A 21,033-nucleotide genomic window follows, 5' to 3' on the forward strand; every position below is an offset into this window, starting at 1 on the left:
TAACAGATTTATTTATGTGATTCATATCCCATCTTTCCTTCGGGAGCTCAAGGCAATCTACATGGGGATCTCCATTCATTCCCCCCACAAAGCAATCCTGTGAGGTAGGCCAGACTGAGACAGAATAATTGTCCCAAAGCAGGGAATTTGCATGGCAGAGGCTGGATTTGAACCTGCATCTCCCTAGACATAAACCACCACCTTCACACTTAATCACACTGGCTCCTTCAATTTCAAATTAACATCCTTCATAATTAGATTTAAGAAATAAATGAATGATTTTCCTTCATGCCTCAGACTGTGAATTTATTTTTTTCTTTATCTCATGCAAGACTGATTCAAGTTTGAATATGTTTCCACCCTTCCCCTATTTCTTAACAGGATCTTTGCCATGTATCTAGTATTTCTTGGTTTTGTCCTTTAAATTCCCTCATCAGTTACATTTTGTACCCTTACACGCATGTCCTAACATACCTTTTTTATAATTGTCTTCAGTGCTTCCCCTCTTCAATCTGTTCTCATTATTTCTTCCATCATGTTAATATTCATTATTGTTTATTAGACTTATCCTTTGCCTTTTTCCCAGGAGCTCAGGAGGGCATTGATAATACTCTCCCCCCTCCACTTTTTTTCCACTTGAAAAACCACTTGGGCTGAGAGAAAGTGGCTGGCCCAGAGTCAGCTTCCATAACAGGATGAACTTGAGCCTAGATGCCTTGACCATGAGTTGACCTTCACCCCTGGTGATTACATGGCTACAACTAAGTGGGGTTTTTTTGTTTCTGACAACCACATGAAGGTGATTTGCCATCGCCTTCTTCCAGGATGCTTTCTAGCTTTTCAATCTAGCGCTTGGGAACTTCCATCCTAATGTTATCCAAACCAACCCTAATTAACTTCAGGACCCAAACAAAATCAGTGAGGTACTGCTGCTTGCTGAGGTGACTGTTATTCTAAACTGGCTTTCTCTCCTTCCTTTTCTACTCATCTCACCTTTACACATTCCTCTTACAGTATCATAGTCTTGATTAATTTTATTTTATTTTACCTGTCATCCATATTTCACATGCATATGAAGGGATTCCATTTCTCAAGAAGTAAACTAATTTTACTCCTTTCTTATTAATTCTGTGTTAAATCCACAACCTTTTGGAACTGACTTTGATCTGCAGACCTTGTGGGTTAAGCAGCTAGCCAAATTTTTGTGCAGTCTTGCTTATTCCCTATTTTTTTCAACATCTGGACTGAAAAAGAGTTCCAAAGAAAACAAAAATTTGCATGCTATTGTTTCATTTTCACTGGTCCTCAGAAAGGGAGGGGTTTGTTTGTTGGTTTACTTTTTCACATTTTCCGCTATGAACAAAGAGCTTTCTCACCAACAGATTTGGGGGCTCCACAAGAGAAGTGCTTGTCCCTGGCAGCAGAGTGGACCTTCTACCTCATGCCAGGCCCTCAGATGAACTTCAGCAAAGGTTATTATAATTGGTTTATATTTTTATACTTTTCTTCCATTAATAGTTCCCACATGTTGACAAGCCTCAAGAAAGTGTTCACTAAATTTGGCTAGATTTTGTCTTCAGGCTAATTCCAGTTCCCAAGTTTCTTCATTTCTGATTGCATATAAACTAGAGAACAAGGTGGTGGCTGGATTTACGTTTTGCAAAAATCTAAAACATAACTTGTTTGATTTTGGATTTCTAACCTCAGGCATTAGTTAACAGGTAAATGGTCATATTCACTTAGCAAAAATTAGAGCAAACTGTGACTGCCATTTTACCCCCTTTCCTAAACTCCACTGTCATTGAACGGTCCTGTAACTGCCCAGAATTGCTCATTGTGGCTATTTAGTAAGAAATAGGAAGAAACCAGAGGCAAAACTGGCCTATTTTCTTTTTCTACTCTTAATACTGAGGTTTCATCTTCTCTACTGAAGTTAGGAACAAATGTTTTAAAAGAAAAAAGGACTATAGGCTTTATCAATTCCTGTTAAAACAGATAAAGAAGTAGTGCAGGAGGACGTAAGATTTTGTAATTTATTCATAAACTGCTAAGCCATCAGAACAAACTTTTTAAATGAAAGCTGATAGTTGTTTAAATATTTACCAGTTTGTTGACCTATTTTCTCAGTTAATTAGGAATCACATTAACAATGTATTGAATATATGCAGCCTTTAAGCAACTATTGTGAGGTGCAAAGAGCGCTTATTTAATAAGACCTATGCTAAATAGATTCCTTATTTTACGTGTGAATCAGTAGCCAATCCAAGTCAGTTCACACAATGAATATAAGAATCTTTATTTTGCTGCACTGTTTTTGTAAACTTGTAAAACACACAGTTCTAGGAACTATTCAATGATAGCCTGAATTATTTTCTAGTAAAGCATTGCTTCTAATAAAAATTAATGATCTATACATTTGTAATCAAATATGGTTGGTATCCTTGTTTTATTCCACTTTTAAGTGAAATGCTGTGCTGTAACCAAAACGTATAATTGGGCCACTGAAAATAAATTGGTAAGATGCTATTCTCCAAACAAATGACTTGCCTTAAGAAGAACATTAGACTAAATTTAAAATATTGCATATAATTTTACTTGATTTTCAAAAATATTTAAAATAATTTTTTGACATAATTTTATTTATTTCTATGGTCATCTATCTCATATACATGACTCTGGGCAGCTAGCATGTAAACCAGAGAAAAGACAGGGTAAAAAGAAAAACAACCAAAATCAGGAAACACCATAAATAACATAAAATACCAGCCAATAACACTTAGGACATCACACCTTCAATATAACCGTGACCAAGAAACAGGCTGATCCATCACATCAGGCCCCCAGGCTTTTGGCAAAATCAGGATTTTAACGCCTTGCAAAAGACTAGCAGGACTGGGGCAAGTCTAATCCCTGGGGAATGATGTTCCAGAGGGCAGGTGCCATGGCAGAAAAGGCTCTGTTCCTGGGCATCACCAAATGACACTCTTGCAGACAGGACCCTGAGCATGGCTCTCCTGCCAGTTCTAACAGGACAGGTAGACACCACTGGGGAGAGATGGTCCAGTGGGTAGCCTAGCCCCAAGCCATGAAGGGTTTTAAAGGTAGCCAGCAGCAACTTGAATTGTACCCCAAAGCATACTGGTAGCCAATGCAGCTTGCAGAGCAGAGGTGTCACATGTGATGAATGACTGGCACCCAAAACTGCCTGTGCTGCTGCATTTTGCACCTGCTGAAGCTTCCAAATACTCTTCAAGGGCAGCCCCATATAAAGCACATTGTAGTAATCCAATTGTGAGGTGACTAAGGCATCATTGACTGTGAGCAGGGCCTCCTGGTCCAGGAACAGGTGCAACTGCCGCACAACATGAAGTTGTGCAAAGGCTCACCTGGCCATGACTGTCACCTCTCTTCAAGCAGGAGCTGTGAGTCCAGGAGGATCCCCAAATTGCACACAGGACAGTGCAACATATAGAAGGGATGGAAGGTCCCCAGAATCAGGGGGTCTAAAACCCAAAACCACTTGGTCTTACTAGGGTTGAGCTGAAGCCTGTTATTCCCATCCAGACCCCACAGCCTGCAGACACTGAGACAAGACCTCCACAGCATCACTCGGGCGGCCCAGGGTAGGGACATATAACTGGATATCATCTGCATACTGATGATACCTCACCCCAAATCAACAGATGACCTCCCCAATATTTTGAGTAGATTATTTTGAGTCAAAAAGCTGGAACTTTTAGAGGTTACAAGATATTAACATAGTGCATCATGTTCTACAATTCCATGATCTCTTCTTAATATGGAAGTATAGTTCCTGTTGGGCAAAATAAAAGATTATAGTTAAGAAATCATACCTGCAACAATATGCTGCAGTGTGGAATTACCTGCTTGGAATGCCTGCCTGCCAGGCAAACAGCAAAGTTCACTTCCAGGTTACTGCACTCCATTTTCCCTTTCCTTCGTTATTTCTCCCTTGCCTCCAAAATTCAGCCACCATCCACTGTATGTGCCTAGTCCTTCCTCACTGAGCAGTTTTGATTTTTCTCTTTACTTTCTCATATTCCTCATATTTGGGAGTTATCTACTTAGACCTCACTCTTGAGTGTAGATTATTTCACTGGCTACATACAGAACAAAGACTGTTACTAGTATATGGTGCTTATTCAAAGTTTACAGGTCACCTTTCCAACTCTCTTCTGCTACCAGGCAGAGCTGATGCCACTGAATGGGCTTCTTTTAAGATGGCACAGCTGGAGTCAAAAAGACTTTTGGGTCAGAAACCCTCTAGGGTGGGACTTCCTCAGATGACCAAAGCTTTCCTGTTCTTCAGTAAACTTCTCTTCCAATAGGTGTATCGAACTGATCTGGAGTAGAAACAAAGCAAATGCCATCTGTGAGCATTTAACATGCCAACTTATCAAGGTGCAAATGGCCAGGAGAAGCTGTCTTTCCATTTACACCTGATGAGGAGCCATGTTCCACTCCCAAAAGGTGGCATTTACTGTATCTTTGTTTTATTCCTGGAGAATTCATAATAAAGGCAGTCAGTGTCTTGTATGCCAGGAATCAATTTTCTAAAAGGCAAGTGTTGCTCTCTATTGTCTTTCTGAAATGGAAAGTTAGTTCAAGTGGCAAAATTTGACTGATCTGAGAAATATCACACACATCAAACCAAAGGCACTAAGTGAGAAGAGGGATGAAGGCTTGAATTTATTTGAAAAAGAATAGCCAGAAGAAAAACTTTTAATTTTTTTTTTTTTCAGAGACTGAATAGGAGGCAACACTTAATTGCAGTTCCTGTTACTGATGGTATCCAAATGCATCAACAAAACAATAAAGCCTGCAAAATTAATTTTAATGAGCAAGTATGTAGTATTAGTTGTAATACTCAGAACAAAAATATCTAATCATATTTTGTGACATCTGAAACAAAGAACATCTCCATTTTATAACATACAGTATGTCAAATAGTTAAGAGTCAGCTGTACTATAACCAAAGCATGCATATTTTGATTATATTCACTTAAATGAATATATGCAGTTGGTCAGATTTCCATGTTCTTATTAATACTTTACCATAGGCTCACAGTTGACACACACTTCACCTATAAAAGAACAATGACAATAATACCACAATGAACTGGTAGATATCACAATGAACTGGCTCTCTACATAACAGCTTTTTTTACACTGCTTGAAGGGCTGATCCAGTTGTACTCTGCCTGCACCAGGACAAAGCTGTTTTCTCGTATCTTCCTGAAGTGCATCATCTCTCCACTATCTTGGAGTGCAATGACATTGTTGTCTGGCTCGCTAAAAGATACTTCAGTCCGCTTATGACAATACTGGGAATGGATGCAGCGGAGGCCAACAGCTAGCACCATGCCAAGGACAGCAGAGCATCCAAGGAGGACACCAAGTTGAGCAGCTACAAGTTGTGACTCCTTGTGTGACTTTTCTTTTCCTACTCCAGAAACAGCAGCTTGGGGTTTTGTCCTCGTTACCTTCAGGAGTATGTTCCCAGGAACCTCCTTCTGCTTGTATATCTTCTGCCCAGGTGTTGGAAATTCAGCCTGGGGCAGAAAATTTACTGGAACTGTCTGTGTTACTGTTTTTTTATTTACTATCTGTCTTGAAACTGCTGATAAACTTTGGTAGACATCTGTATCCTCTTCTCTATCCAAATCCTCTGGCATTCTTTCCAGGTCTGAAAGCATTGGAGAGTCCCAAAACTGGACCAGTGGTGAAGTTGTAATGGGAGATGCAGATTTGGTTACATCCAGACTGGGTGTCATCGAAGTCTCCTTGAAAGCAAAAATATTAAAAGCCTATTGTATGCAGTAGCTTACTTTAATTGAGATCTAACAGTGGCCTTAACTGAGCATCATGGGAGTAAAGCTGTTAAAAAAAATAGATCTCATTATAATCTCCATATAATAAGTATTAGTCTATTAGCATTATTCACAGCAGGCTGAAGACTCTGATGGGGCCAGAGACAGAATATTCATTCAAGCCACTAGTCATCTCATTACATGTATTAATATAGTTTTAACACAGAGTAGCATCCTATATTATTTCAGCAAGGTGCTAAAGTTTTCTGTTCTCTGTCATTCTGCAAGTCCCTTGACTGCCCTACTTCCCACTTCCAAAGGAGGCCTTCCACGATGTCTTCCTTTGGAATTTAATATAAGTATGGAAAGCCAAGGAAGATGCATTTAAAAACAAGAATGTTTCTAGGGAAACTGGAAGACATGCAAATAAAGGTGTATTTGAGGGGATGGGAAACTAAGTCTTATGAATAGAGACTGAGGCAACCAATGGGTTTAGTTTTGAAAAAACTTTATCCAGGGGTGGTGATAAGATAATATTTTTCAAGTACCTGAAGGGGTGCCATTCAAAGGTGGCCAAAACCTTTCCATAACATTCCCGAATGCAGAATGTGAAATAGTGATCTAAAACAACAGGAAGTCAGATAGATGGCTAAATCCTAATGTCAAGAGTACTTCAACAGTGGAAACAGTTATTGAGAGATATAGTGAGTTGTCCACCACCAGCTGTATTCAGGCAGAGATTGGACAGACATCTTTTGGAGATGTTTTAAATTTGATTCCTATACTGATTAGGTTGAACCAATGCGAATGCAGATAATTTCTATCATAAATCTTTAACATTAACCAATAAAAGCCATTGTACTGCCTTTATAAAACCATTTACTAGTCAATCTTCCATGCAAGGCCTGACATCAATAATATTTCAAGTCTGTTTTAGATACCTTCTCCAAATTCTGCAAATAATATCTTATGAAATCACTTTGAATCATGCAGGGAATATGAGCAATCACCATATTCTTTTTTCTTTCTAACAATCTTTGTATATTCTTGCATTTGAAGATGTTTTTTGGGGGGAGAAGGTGGAACAGAGAAAAAGATTCAGGCAAACAATAAGGTTAACTAGGCCGCAACATATTTTATGCATCAGTTTTAGACTACCTAGGTTTATGAAGAGATTATCTGAGTAATAGTTTCTGTATGTGACACACACTGAATCACATTCCAGTATATGTGACATCTAGGCTAAAAACAATGCCTTTTAGTTGATTTTCTGTGCAAGTTTTCAAGGTCCCTTAAAAAAGTTCTTTTCTGGTCAAAGATAAACCAACATTCCACATAGTGCAAATGTTTGACCACTCCATTGTTCAAATGTTTCAGAGAAGGACTTGTTGAGCATAATAACTCCTGGGAGTTATTATCTAAACCACCAGTCACTCTGGAGCCCACTGATATAAAGACTCAATTGATCGATCAATCTTTGGACCAGTTTTCTCAGCACACAGGTAAGCAAAGTAAAAAGGCGCATCGAAGATTCTGATACTTTCATTTGCTTTTTATACACATGGCTGGAATTACCATGATCTATTCTACTTCATAGCTACTGTAAAACTTAAATACAAGTTTGATCAGGATATAAATGATTATGTTCAGTGGGCTCAGTATTAAAATAGATGCTTCTTTCTGATCATAGTCATTAATCTAAAGATTAAGGAACAGTGGTAAAATAGCAGGTAAGTCATTTGAATACATGTTGATAAGAGATTATAAATTAATTGTAGATGTTTTAATTTATCTCTGCAGCTTTAATTCTCTGATGGATTATTGTATTTGTCCTTATTAAATTTTAAATCACTGCAAATCTCTGGAAACTACAGCAGAAGTGGGTGGCATGTGAGTTACGGGCAAAATCACTGAACTCTGGCAGCAAACAATCAGATTTAGTTATGCAGTTTTGGGATTTTTATTTAACAGAAGTAATAATAATAGCACTTTTAGAATAGAATTCTAAAAATGTACTTTACAAGACTGGACTTCTAGCATGAAAAGAGTTTATGATGCTATTATAGAGGTGCAACTATAGATCTTTTCTAAAAGATATCATGAACTGGCTTACCCCCACCCACCTCCCAAAAGGCTTACCTTCACGCTTTTCTTACACGTCAGACACAACAGTGATATGGGAATACTTGAAGTAGTTTCTGTCCTAAAATGTTGAAGAGGAAGTTCCAATTAATTATTTGTAATATTAGTACATTCAGTTTGAATTCTGTAGGCACATTTCTGGCTGTCACTATATATATTTTATATTAATCATTTTACAAATAGAACATGGGAAGGAAGAATGCTCCCGCAGTTCAGCTATACTTTCTGTGCTGAGTTTTTGCTTTCACTCTGCTGAAATGCTGCTTCCTGTTATGAATCTCTATCATTTTAGGAACAGATGTACAGAATTCTCAAGTAATCAGGATATCTCACAGATGCCAACTTCCAGTTCTCAGTCACAGTTTCAACACCTTGTGAACTAGTGAGTGAATGAGAGCTTCACGCCTCACTCACGCATCTTTATAAATATAATATATTCCCAACATTTAGAAAGAGAATTTTTCTAAGGACTCATCTAAGGACATTGCTTCTAGATTAGTAGTTGTTCGTTATGATTCAGCAATGAGATCAAGCCTATCCAATAATTATGTTAATAACATGGTGAACACTCTTGCTTGTATTATTAAAGAGCAGGGTGTGGAAACCTTCTGGATGATACTTAACCTCAATTCCCAGAAAACACAGCATTTACATGGTTACTAAGAGTTATTAGGTCTAAGTTCCTAATCTCCGTCCTAGAATAAGTCTGAGAGATCCTGATCTGAATATGAACTAGAGCAGGTTGAGAAATTTAAACCCTTTTCCGATTATGGCAAGTTAAAAACAAACAAACAAACTTACATTGATGGCAGCCATTTTGCATTTATGCAGTACTGGCGGTACACTTGGCCAGTGCCACAAGAGCTTAAAAGCTTAGGATTATAGGAAATTTATCATTACCATTAACTATGTGATTCAATAAGACTTGCTTCTAGTAAATGTCTATAAGATTGTGGTTTGCAGCCTAAGAAGAATATTATCTACTTAAAATTAAACATGCACTTGCATAAGGGGGAGGAGCATAACCTCTTAGTTCTTACCATCTTTGGCAAATCCTATGACCCTATAAGAAGAATTATATATTTACAACATTTAATGCTCTCACAATACCCATTATGTGCACTGGAGAAATAATCTTGCACTCTGAAATTCAGATCCTGAAGCTGAAGTGATGATTCCAGAGTGAAATCACCACCTTTGTTTGTTTCATTACTGAGCATTATGTCATATGAAGTGACCATGTCTACAGAGGACTCAGGCTGAACATTTCCACTGATGCCAAACTCAGAGACTTGTTTTCCATGGTACGTTGAATCCAAAGCCAGTGTTTCTTCAGTTCGAATCAGGCTGGTGGTAGGTGTAAATGTCACAAATGGAGTTATGATGGTATCAGGAATAGAACTTCCTGGTGGTGTGGGAAACCAAAGTAAAACATTTAAAAACAATTGCTTAGAACAAGAATAAGCATTATTCAAAATACAAAACAGGCTTACTTTTCACAAATCTTTTGTATATTAAACAATTGTCATATATATTATAAAGTGTGAAGAGCTGGTTTATAAAATTAGATGGAGATATATCTAATCCATTATTCTATTTCTGACAGAAGTCAATCAGATGCCTCTTGAGACGTTTACATAGGTGTAACTGTGATTATTATTAAGTGCCATATCTTCTATTGGTTGAGGCAGGTCCACTCTCCCACTTTGCCTAAAAATTGTCCCTGATTGTCAAAAGGCAAAAGCTGTCCTAATGTTAAAAGATGCAAAGAAAAAAAGGACCAAGAGTATTTGGCTCTTTTCTTTCCCTACTTCTATTGAAAGATCCAGCTGAGGGCTCATAAATTTAATCCATGTGAAGATATCACTGCAGATCCATGACAGACAAAAACAGCAAAAGCTATCTTAGAGTAATTGTTTTGCTCAGTTAAAATCCATTCACTTTACACTGGAGTGTAAATTGAATCTTAGGGCAGTAATTGGAAGTTAGTTGACATGGACATTATGGTCAAGAAAATAAGAATCCACTTCTGCCTCAATAAATTTAGAATCCAATATGGGAAGTTTGTGGCAAATGTGACTATTGTATAGTTAAGAGAACTAAAAACACCTAAGAAATAAAATAGATATTTACAGGCTTTCCTACCAAAAAAAAGTGTGCGTCAGAGGATAACTTACTTTTTCCTACAATAAATGTTCCTTTTAGATCAATAAGCTCCTGAAGTAGTGATGGTTTAATTGTATTGGAGACAACATTATTTTCAGTAATTGTTCTATTTTGTATTTGTTGAGAAACAGTCGACGATTCAATCTTTGCCCAATAAACAAAGTATGACTGAACAACTGATAAACTGTAAAGTATTGGAAGAAAGGCTTTAGTCATTCTCTGCCATTAATTAATCATTTAGTACATAAAAAAAAAATCTTCGAAATCTGCAAGCAGCATAACTGGAAAAGGCATTAAAATATTAGGCTATGCCATAGAACAGTTTAATTTGGAAATGACAACAAAATTTTAGTGAAAAAAACTCATCAAACATATGGAGGGGAGCTGATGCTGTCTTAATTTAAACAACCTTTTTAAAAATTAATATTTTACAAAAAAGTTTCATTTATAAAATTTTGGTTAAATCTGCAAGCCATAGTCAAGAAGGCTTGCAAAAACTTAATTTTCAGTTAATTTTTGAGACAAAGTACATGAAGATAAACTCATCAGAGCTTCATTAAATGCGACTTGTTTGAACATCCATATATTCATACATCCTACATTCTGCTAATTATAAACTCATTCCAGACATGAATAAGTTCTCTTCTAGATCATCCTTTTCAAGTAAATAAACAATCAGAATGTAAAATAAAATTTTAAACATTTCAGGTTTTTTGTGTGTTTTTTTAATCCAAAACCTATAGCATGCTCCTATGCTCTGTACACCAAAACAGCTATCTGGCTGTCATCAATTGCATTATTAGAATACTTCCTCAGGAGCAGATGAGTCATACTTAGCAAGCAAATACTTACAAGAATCTGATGTCTCCAATAGGCTGATCTGGCGCTTTCCACACAAAAGACAGATTTCTCTTAAGTGATTTGTCTGAATGGGTAACAGTGTCACCATCTTCAAAACAAGTCAGCAGTTTGGAGCCAGGAGGAATGTATACAAAAGTGCCGGCAATTTGGTCATTCAGGACCCGGCGAGCTTGAAGCATGAAGCCCATAAAATCACGTGAACTCCTGATTGTGACTGGAGAAAAAAAGGACTTGATGCAAAAACATTTATATTACTGTAGATGTGGGGCTCAAAAGGAGAGGGTTGCTGAGGTGAGGCCACCTACAAAATTCATTGTAGAGACTATGTTTAAACTAGAGTCCACTTGTTTCACATCTCAAATGTGGTCCTGCTCACAACTATGTTATCTGGAAGGAATGGAGCATAAATATGATTGACAAGATGGACATAATTTAGTTCCAGTGTCTTGCTTTTTTGCAGGCTTCTGGTACAGTTTGTCATAATATATATTTATGAAACCCACAAGCAACTTGGCAATCTTTTAGAAGTTCTACTGAGGTAGAACATTATGTTATGGCTTGGAAGAAGAGGTTGCTGCCGTATGCACCAGGGCTACGGTGAAATGCATTTTCCTGTGTATTTTTCAACCATTCTCATCAATTTGATGGAAAAGAAATTAGTCTCCTTTTCTTTCCAAGAGAGATGAGAAGATGCATGGTGTGTAGTATTCTGGCATATTCTTAGTGACAAGGTGGCTTAGGAGTCTTTTATTGTATAATCCTATTTTCCATTATTCTCAGATTTCTTGGCTTCTTACCTTCAATTAAATCCCAAGGGAGGGAATTCCTCCTATGGAGCTTACCAAACGGGCAGCGGTGAGGCTTCAGAGCAAGGAAAAGAGAGGTAACGGAAGACAACAAAAGCAGTAGTATTTTTGAAAATCTCCACCCAGGGAAATGGGAAAGCACTTTTCAATCTTCCCAAAAATAAAGTAGCAAAACAAAAGCCACTTTTGCAGAGGAAGAACATTTTCAAGAAATTAGAAAATAGACTGAAGCACAGTATTGCACACTTCTCTCCTATAACTCTCCCTTCACTGTAACCCTCCTCTCTTAAAAAAGAAGCAAACTTTAGACCTGTTTAGTTGTTCCATCTTCAATATGTAATGAATAGAGGTAAAAGTGAAATAGTGCCCATTGTCCACTCCTTTGATACTGCTAATCCCATCAGCCCTTCTTTGGTCTTCATGTCTTTCCTCCTTCATTTTTTTGTTATATATATATATATATATATATGCATTTTTGTTATATATATATATATATATATATATATATATATATATGCATTTTTGTTATATATATGTATATATATATAACAAAAAAATGAACAGATTACAAAAATACAAAAGATAAACAATGAAAGAAACAATGAAATACTAAGGACAATTAATAAATGAGAAAACAACCCAAACAGAACTAAGAAAAAGAAGAGGAAAAAAACAACCTAACTGAATTTTAAAAAGCAGAAAAATTAAAAATACCAGTACCAAACATCATATATAGACACACGCACATAGCATATAAAAATCACTGGTTTTAAAAACATACCTTCTAGTGCTATATTAGTGCCAAATTAAAAAAAAATTTTTTTTGAATTTACCTGAAAATACTATTCCATTGTTGTAAAATATCATGAAATCTATACCAAATAAGAGCATATTGCTTCATTTCTGCAAGCAGTTGAAAGTATTGCCTTTTCCAAAATGAATAAATTGCATATTTCCAAGAACCAATACTTAATATCTGGACTGTGTTCCAATTTTTCAGTATAATTCTTTCAGCAACTCCCCATGCCCAGGACAACCATCATTCCCCAAAAACAGTTGCCTTTGGTCTTCACAATTACATGCTGTATAAGCTCTGCATATGTGACATCTCTTTTCATGACTGGAACTGCACACACGGGGAGCTCCTGGTTGCATAAGGAACTCAATGTAGCTGTGTTAAAGTGTAAGGAACAGGTCCTGTCCTACTGTTAGGGGAAGTGAAAAGCCTGCTTCAAAAAGCAGATCAGGATAGGGTAGAAACTGTAGCATCCCCAGTTGCTCCTCTCCCGTCCTGCTACCACAACAGCTCTTTCAGTTCTGCTAAAGTTACACAGTTCTCTGTAAGGGGTCATGTTCTCATGTTTTATAGGCCTTGCTCTGAGGGATGGAGGTAGGGAGTTGTCACACACTGTTAGATATTTGCAATGATTGTGGCCACTTCGTAATGCTAAGACTAGCGCACATAGGTTGTTGGCCAGAGGGGGAGTGGCACTTTTGATATCAGGGAAGGAATGTGGAAGTGATGGAGAAGACAACCATGGTGATGGTGGTGAATCTTCCTCCTACCTCAGACGTTGGGACTTAAGCTGCCTCTTGTGAGAAGGAAAGTTTAGAAAATATGGTAGTACTGTAGGCAAGGGTTCAGGAGGCATGATCCCACTTTTTGTTCCCCACATTCACTGTGCACATGGAGGGGAACTGAGTAACCAGGCCTTCTGCTAAACAAAATACAGGAAAGCTGAGCATCCTTGGCTCATAGAGAAAACTACTGGCTCTCAAGCCTAAAGTTATGGCTTCTGGCACATAACCTAAATCACAATTTCTCTTTTGAACATTATAATCACTTATAAACAAAGAATGCATATGCACTGGGAGCTTCCAAACTTTATCCAAAAAGTTTAGCTATTCAATAAACCTAACAGCATGATGCACAATAATGCAGACTGGTATAATGATTAAGATGTTGGACTTGGAGTGGGGAGACTCACGTTCAAGCCTATTCTTAACCATAGAAATTTATGGGGAATTTACAAGTCATTTTTTCTCAGCCCAATCTTCCACACACCACTATCTACAGCCCTCTAATTATTCTTGAGAATCTGTAATCAGATGACACTTCTTACCTGGTACCTTGTCACCGGGAGAAAAGGATGTGTTGGTATGGATGGTAATGTAATTATTCTGTGGGTTCTGAAGGTGAGCTCTGATATGTTTGGGTCTCATATCAGAACATGCAGAAAGGCTGGCACCATGAGAAAATGCATCAGTGTATGAAACCAAGTACAGGACTGTAAATGCCCACAGAACAAGAAAGGCCTGCACATTCATCTTGTCCTCAGCCTGGCAGAAAAAAAAGTACATTAGAGAGGAATAACTTTTCTATCTTTATAAAAAAATAGCCTGAATGAAGTTATTAGCAACATTTTTGGAATCCAGAAATTTGTTTATTTTATTTTTATTTATAAATCAAATTTATATCACCACCCAACTCCCTCACAAGGAGGGAGTCTGGGCGGTTCACAACCAAACAGTTTAAAACCAATAAAAACATAAATAATACAGTATAAAATACAATTATTAAATAGAAATAACTGAAGCTTAGGCTTTGAAAAGCCTTAAACTGCTAGAAGGGAGGATTTCATCATCCATGGAGTTCTGCCTTGGTGAGTCCACAAAGTGAAACTTCTCCAAAACAAAGCAGGCTTTGACTTAGTTGGAAACTGTTTGGAACTGAACTCTCCTATGCATGTGGTGGGGCTACCACAGAAAACTCTAGAACCGTGCTCCTTAACTGCAGCAATTTTACGATGTCTGGACTTCAACTTCCAGAATTCTGGCTGGGGATTTCTTGGAGTTGAAGTCACACATCTTAAAATTGCTGAGGCTGAGAAGCACAGTTCTGGAGACTTGTTTCCAAGCAATGTTTAATAGGCAAGGGACGGTTACAGCTACTTGGGCTCTTTCTTTAGAAAATATTCACCCAGCCAGCAGATCCATTGTGATGAAATCACATTTTTCCAGCATTCAAACTTATTTACCTGCCACCTTATTTTGATCTTGCAGCTGTTTATTAGAAAAATAAAAAATATTAACTTTATAGCCCTGTACAAATGCTTCATTCTTTGTATGTAAACAAAGAGTGTGCAATATTTTCTGTGCTGAGGGCCACTCTTGGCTTTTGAGTAGCAGGCTGGGGAATGGAGGGCACACGAAAAATAGTAGTTGTGGGGGGATCAGGACAAAAATTAAATGTTGTTTCAATTAAGTGATATTTAAAATAAAAAATAATCATCTAATAATTTTTGAATGTCTAATTAATATTTTCTTCTTATGCTCATATTAGAAGGTACAATTGGGCAATAACTCCTGGAGATTATGGAGGCCACACTTGGAGGGAGTGTGGGCAATTCTGGGGCCTCAACTTGTGCATTTCTGATTTAAACAACCTCAGCCAATTTGACACCTTCAGCAGATCGTCTTCCAGCTTCTGAAGTCCATACATAAATCATGGCCTAATGGAGTAGGCTACCAGATGCAGACTACAAAAACTAGACTACCTCTAGATGGCAACAAAGTGTGTATGTCTTTGATTATTGTATTATAAAAGTAAAAATATTATATTATTATAAATTAAAAATTACAATACAGTAAAGTGTAATAAAGATAATAAGTTGGTTCTACAGCATATAGAGATTTTCCTTTTATTTTCAGTGCAGTGCATGGGATGACATTATATAATGATCTGTTTCCTCTCAGATTTGTTCTCAGATTTAAGTGGACTACAGAGTGAATTAGTTTACTCTTATTCCTCTAAATAGATTTCTGCAAACATTCCCATAGTAAAGAAAGTTGTAAAGCCATGGAAGGGACCCTGCATTTTAAAAAACCAGTGCCATGTTTAATATTTTTGAAGAATGAAGCCACCCACAAATGTTTCATTTTGACACCTGCTAGAGCAATTCTCACACAACATCAACTATACTAGAGTTATAAATTATTGTATTAGAAGTTAGTAGATTATATCCTTCAATATGCCCACTGGCAGTCTCCTGATGCTGAATACCAATGTTGCATTACATGCTGCTCTTACTTACCTGAGGATTCATGTTCCTTCAGACACTGGGCAGCCTTCTCCTTCAGCCTGACAGGCAAACATCCTTTAAAGAAGAAAGTTCTTTGCTTTCCCCCCCAATGGGAAGAGCAACAGCTGTTACTGTTATTACTTAATAGCTACAGGAAGCCAGTAAGTGCTCAAATCCAGTTTTAATCATGTTAGTTTTTCTTCACACTCTACTCATTCACGAAAAAAAAAAAGGATCACAAAGAAATGGTTTCTACAACATTACATAATGTTATGTGTAGATAAATGATACTTCTTCATGTGAATTTAAGGTCATAATAAATTGCAAGGGATTCGTCTAGAATTTATGTCAGAAAACTGTAGGCTTTATTTTCTAACTTTTTCCCATTGCCTCCAAGTATGACAGAACTGAATCTTTTTTTCCACATTGGGAAAAATATCCTGCCTCATTCATCTTCCAAGTTTGTACAATAATATTAAGATATAGCAATATAGGGAGGAATGTTTGTTGCCATCCAGTCCTGAAAGTTTCCTATTCTCCATCTCCCTTTTAGATGATGTCATTGATTCTAGCCAATGATATAGGTCAAAGCCATAAAATCTATTCTTAACATGATTAAAGACTGCAAGTATTAACTGAAGTTTCGGAACAGGTGTTTGAGGCACTGGAGCATAAGGAAATTCATTTGTCTATGTTCCTTGACTACAGCCCCACTAACGTAAAAGCAGCACTGAGAATAGAGGCTGGGAATAACCCGGCTTAGTTGTTTACATCTTATTTATATTTTATTTATTTAAACAATTTCTATCGTGTAAAGTTGGTAGAGGAATATAATATCTCTAAGCGTATAAAGAAATTGCCACAATTGTACAGTTAGTGCTTAGTATATTGTTGATTAGAAATTAACCATAAAAAACATTACATTAAAGTATATTACATTAAAGTACATCTTATACTGTTATATTTAACAATATAAGAATTTAAATCTCTGAACTAAGTGCCAAAATCTCCAGTATTTGTTTATTAAGAATACAAAAGAAAAAAAAGAAGAAAAACTACTAAAAACATTATAGATAAATGTTAGTTTCTAATATCCCCCTTGTCTACTCTGTTGTACAATATTTATAGACATTTAAACATTTTTGTGTGTCTCTGATTTCAATTCTTTAGTTACTTTTTTCTCCCTTAAAAACCGTACTCTAGATACTTATATCTGCCTTGCTGTGTAATATATAGTATGTGGGGAAGCCATTCTTGCTTAAATTTAGTTAGACTATGATGTTAATTTTGCCATTACTGCATGTTCTCCAAATTTAAGTTCCCAGTCTGGTATCTTTGATAATGTATCTCTTTTCGGACTTCTGGGGAAGAAATGGTGAACTGAAGATGACTCTGCAAATGACTGAGGCAGAATGAAGAGCTAGCGAGTAGACCGGCTCTTCGTAATTCCTCTCTAGATGAAGAGAGGACTTGAGATTGCCCACAAGTGCTCCAGACAGCTGCTTCCTGCGAGGAGACTACAAGACAGCACTCTCTGTGGGTTTAGAGCTCTGGGAGATGAGGGAATAGCCATCTTGCTCAAACCATAGTCAGAACCTTTGAAAGGATGCTGGGTTTGCATACTTCCTTTTCTAATCACTTTTGGAAATTGCTTGTTAACTGCTTTTCAGCTATTAGGAACCTTTGGATTGACAAGTTTTATAGCACTGGTTGAGTTTCTTTCAATCCTTAGTGAAAGAAGTTTTAAATACAATTTTCAGGACTTAATTTTTTTTTCTGGAATAAATAGCAAAAAAGTGATTAAAACTTTGATTTTAGAAAGTTACAACTGGACTAAGGGTCCAGATAAATTTGAAATAAGATTTTGGAATTAATTATAAAGAATCATTCCTGTGGGAAAATGCTTTTGTTTTGAATTCTTTATATAAAAAAAAAAGACTTTAAAAATTGGACACTAGAGGAAACTAGAAGGAACTAATGATTACAATTAAAGGAGAAGAACACTCAAATTCAACTTACTAATACAGAATTAAGCAAAATATTTTAACGCTGGACATATTGAAGGATATTTTTGAACATTGCACCCAGAAGTTAATTTTAACAGTGTCTTCCTCTATAGACAGACTGTGTTTAAAAGATGCTATGGAAGAGGAACAAGTATTACTTGACATGATTGAGATGGATTTGAAAGTGGATTTAAAAATGACAGGCTACAAGAATGTCATGGAAAAAGATGTTACATGGGACATACAAAAGAATCTGGCTGATGTCTTAATAGTTAAAAGGGATATACAAATAACAAACCAAGAGAGTGAATTTTCCTATATTGGATTTACAAAAGAGCCTTGTTAAAGCTTTGAAGAATGTTGTGAGACAGGACAAAAATGAAAAGAAATCAAGTTCTAGGACATTATTTGAAAGGACTAAAGATAAAGATTGTTAGAAGTAAAAGGAAGGAATATGAAGTTCGTTTATTTGATCAAGATTAAAACAGCTATATTGTTATCTCTGGTAACCCTTAATGGACTTTTGCTGATGACAGGACTGAAATGATGAGGTTTTATGGATTTGTTTATAGATAAGAGATGAGATATGGGAAGAAAAAATCATTTGTTGTATTTTAAGAGAAGTTACTAAAATTGTTTATACTTGTGATGAAGGGAGAAGTCATTTTATATATTTCTTCTTTACTATATTTTTTTTCTATTTTTCTATTTTTTTCTTTTTTTCTTGTCTGTTTTTGTTTTCTGAAAAAAACTTTGTTTTTTTATTCTTTTTTTTAGTTTATATTAATTTTTATTGTTGTAAATTGTAATCTTTAATAAAATCACTATTTAAAAAAAAAGATAATGTATCTATTTTCCAGTGTTGGGCTAAATTTATCCTTGCCATCATAAACATATTTCTTAGTAAAGTATGCTATTTTTTATTAATATATTTTGGAATTATGCCTAGTAAGAAGAATTGTGATTTCATTTCAGATTTTATTTCTAAAATTCTTTGAATAGTACTGAGTCTTTCTTTCCAGTACTTTTGAGTTTTATATGTCCACCACATATAGTAAAAATGTTATTTCTCTCTTATGGCATTTCTAGCATTTATTACTATATGATTTGTCTATCTTGGCAATTAGTGATGGAGTTGTATACCATCTATTAAAAATTTGACAACTTGGGGTCAATTTTATAGATTTGTTCCATAACTGACACTGAAAAAGGCATCAAGCAAGGTTACATATTGCCCCCACTCTTATTCAATTTTTGTATCAACTCCATGGTGGGCCATCTCCACAACATGGACTTTCACTCCCCAAAACTTGCTGGAAGACACATCTCTCTTCTACTCTTTGCAGATGATACAGCAATACTTTCAAGAACACCTGTTGGCCTTAAAACAACACTGAGAGCACTAGTGCAATATTGCAAGGAACATCAGCTGGAACTCAATTATCAGAAAAGCAAAATCTTGCCATTTGCTAAAAGGCCCAAGAGCCATTCCTGGAGCATAGATGGCCACAAAATTGAGCAGGTCTCCTGTTTCAAATAGTCCTTCATTTTGCCAGCAGTAGGAAAGCCCACAGGGACTACATTGCTGAAAATGCACAGAGGAACTCATCTACAATCCTAACATTTCTTGAGACAAGAGGTGCCCACTACATACCTGCAGTTCTAAAATTGTGTGGAGCCAAACCAAATTCTACACCTTTTCTATTGTGCCCAACTGGGCTCCTTCTCTAGTTTTGCGCCATTAGAACTTGTACAATCCAAATTTTTAAGATCAGCTCTTCAAGTCCCTAATTGTATCTCTAATGCCACCCTGCAACTAGAGATAGGCTTCATGAAAGTGGAGACTAGACTGTGGGTGATCATACTCAACTATTGGGTCAGACTGTCTTTTTCCTCCCTTGGCCTTGACCCATTAACTATGAGTGACAACTTTCAATCCACATGCAAATAGGCAGTGGCAACTAAAATCTCATCCTTGGCTTCTCTCCAGGTCTTCTACTCAGCATGGGATATGATCAGGCCAAATGACTTATTAAACAGCATGTAGGAGACATAGAGCACCGATTGGATCTAGCCAGGACCCCAAACTTTATTGCCAGTGAATCCAACAAGTACTCTGGCTACCCTGTGGGATACCTAGCTAAACTTGAAGTACCAAAATGATGTCATACCCTCCCTTCAGCTGTCCTTGAAGGCTGATACAGGAAGATTCCTTGCAAAGAAACAATGCCCTTGTGATTCTGGACACAGAAAAACAGACCATGCGCATCTCCAGTATTTGTACTACAGGGACATCTGTACTAACCTCATCTCACCATTACTGCATACATATCCAGGGTACACAGGACAATTTTACACCACCCTGTTGCTTTCATATACCAACCCTGCTACAACATATGTTGCCAGGTTCTGTGCAGCAGCATTCAAAATTCCTTTATGACCTGTACTACAAACTAGATTTAATGAGCACCTAGTTCGCCATACTAGAGTGCTTTGTAACTTGATAGTCTTCCACATACTAATCTTATATGCTCCCTGATACTCATCTAATGTTCTTACTCCTTCTTTCAGATTTTTTTAATTCATATCTTTTATATCTTCTAGCTTCTATTTTTTTTAGATTTACATTTTCATTCCTGATGTATTCTTTATGGTTTTTTAATTACTGTACCCCACCTTCCTTATCCTGGACTATGGCCATAATCAAGATTTGATTTGATTTGATGTTACATCTGTTTTATTTCTTCTGAAGAAACAGCCTTTTGCTCAGGAATCAGGCAGATGTACTGTCTGATGTACTCACAATATGAAGATGATACTGGTGCAGCATACCTAATGCTAAGCTTACATTCATCAAAGATGATATTGTGGTTCTCTATGTTACAGTACAGATGGGAATGTGAATTACTACCTCATTTTTTGAGCTATGTATGTACTGTTCATAATATAGCTAGATTTAAGACTCTTGAATCAAACCCTTCATAGTTCTGATAAAGCTGCATCCAAATGAATTGTACCTAAAGCAGTAATTTGTAGAAGAACTGAGTAAAATACTTTAAATAAATAATAATTACAAATGCTTGGAACAAAACAGATTTGCTATATCCAAAGAAAGAAAAATAAGCAGTAATCTTGAAAT

The 21,033-nt window shown here is 36.5% G+C and overlaps 1 protein-coding gene across 3 annotated transcripts; it reads right to left on the bottom strand.

Moving 5' to 3' along the window:
- Positions 1 to 2,117: 2,117 nt before the first annotated feature.
- Positions 2,118 to 20,114, bottom strand: REELD1 (reeler domain containing 1). Of its 3 annotated transcripts, XM_007433726.4 has the most exons (7): positions 15,901 to 20,114; positions 13,930 to 14,146; positions 10,992 to 11,214; positions 10,151 to 10,323; positions 9,084 to 9,378; positions 7,971 to 8,034; positions 2,118 to 5,804 (listed from the first exon to the last, which is right to left on the bottom strand). In XM_007433726.4, the coding sequence occupies exons 1-7, from the start codon at positions 15,910 to 15,912 to the stop codon at positions 5,169 to 5,171; spliced, it is 1,620 nt and encodes a 539-aa protein (XP_007433788.2). In that variant the 5' UTR covers positions 15,913 to 20,114; the 3' UTR covers positions 2,118 to 5,168. The 3 variants fall into 3 exon arrangements, with proteins under 3 accessions (XP_007433788.2, XP_087988917.1, XP_087988918.1); XM_088132791.1 differs by having other exon boundaries at positions 13,930 to 20,114; XM_088132792.1 differs by lacking the exons at positions 13,930 to 14,146; positions 15,901 to 20,114 and adding an exon at positions 11,798 to 12,249.
- Between the last annotated feature and the right edge of the window lie 919 nt (positions 20,115 to 21,033).

Source organism: Python bivittatus, unplaced genomic scaffold (assembly GCF_059951505.1).
Source record: "Python bivittatus isolate LINGU-HERP-01145 unplaced genomic scaffold, Pbiv_v1 ctg000070_np1212, whole genome shotgun sequence".
Classification (NCBI taxonomy): domain Eukaryota; kingdom Metazoa; phylum Chordata; class Lepidosauria; order Squamata; family Pythonidae; genus Python; species Python bivittatus.